This window comes from Tupaia chinensis, unplaced genomic scaffold (assembly GCF_000334495.1).
Source record: "Tupaia chinensis unplaced genomic scaffold, TupChi_1.0 Scaffold000214_1, whole genome shotgun sequence".
Lineage (NCBI taxonomy): Eukaryota > Metazoa > Chordata > Mammalia > Scandentia > Tupaiidae > Tupaia > Tupaia belangeri.
In genome coordinates, this window is record NW_006159689.1 from 1,241,578 (window position 1) to 1,242,525 (window position 948).

The 948-nt window shown below is 60.4% G+C and overlaps 1 protein-coding gene across 1 annotated transcript in view; it reads left to right on the forward strand.

The window, feature by feature from the left end:
- Positions 1–213: 213 nt before the first annotated feature.
- The window catches only part of RNF130 (ring finger protein 130), a gene marked incomplete at its 5' end in the record, with an annotated part of 59,033 nt that continues 58,298 nt past the window's right edge, over positions 214–948 (forward strand). The window contains 1 exon segment of the mRNA XM_014587466.2: positions 214–408. Coding sequence (XP_014442952.1) covers positions 214–408 — 195 coding nt within the window.

Consider the following 948-nt stretch of genomic DNA (forward strand, 5'->3'; position numbering starts at 1 on the left):
TTTTGGTCTTGTCCATCTGTAAAGCTGAGGCGGGCATTTTCGTTGCTCATGTTTGGGTTACGGGCGGCGTTTCAGGGGCGCCTGTCTTCCCGTGTGCCGATTCGGATTCCCGCGCAGTGACCTGCCCGCCGTGGCTGGTCAGCCAGCTGTGGAGCTACGCGCTGGTCGGGTCTCGGTCCACCCCTAACGAGGTTTGCCTCTCCTCCCCCGCAGTTGCTGACCACCTGGGCTGTGACCCCCAGACGCGGTTCTCCGTGCCCCCTAACATCAAGCAGTGGATCGCCTTACTGCAGAGGGGCAACTGCACGTTCAAAGAGAAGATCTCACGGGCTGCCTTCCACAACGCCGTGGCCGTGGTCATCTACAACAACAAGTCCAAGGAGGAGCCGGTCACCATGACGCACCCAGGTAGGCGGGGGCCCCTCCCGCTGCTGCTGGCCCCCGAACGCACAGGGCTCCCCGTACCGCGTGCCGGGGGGTCATCCTCCCCTTCACGGGGCGTTTTCCGTTTTCTCACGTCTGTAAAGCGCGTACTTAATTATGGCTGCGACCGAGTCCCCCGTTCTACCTTTCTGCGTCTTACTTGGAAACGTCAGAAAATAACATAGCCATTTTAGAAGCCTTTGCCGAGGTGATGTCATGGATTCTCGAGGATTACCTGTCCAGAAAGTGCTCTTTTCATCTCTTCAGGATAAATGCGAACCCACGTTCGTAGAGTGTGAGAACCGTAGTGAGTTTTCACTTCCTGCGGAAGTCTTCAGTCTCTGATGTCACTGTCCCAGCGCCAGAGCCATGTGTTATGGGGCACCCGCATCACCGAACTGGCTGGGCTGTGAGCCCGCGGCTGTGCTCCCCCGTGGGTGCGCGGGCCGTCCTCCCCGTGAGCGTGTGCCGGCGGTCCACCCCGTGAGCGTGTGCCGGAAGTCCACCCCGGGAGCGGGTGACGGC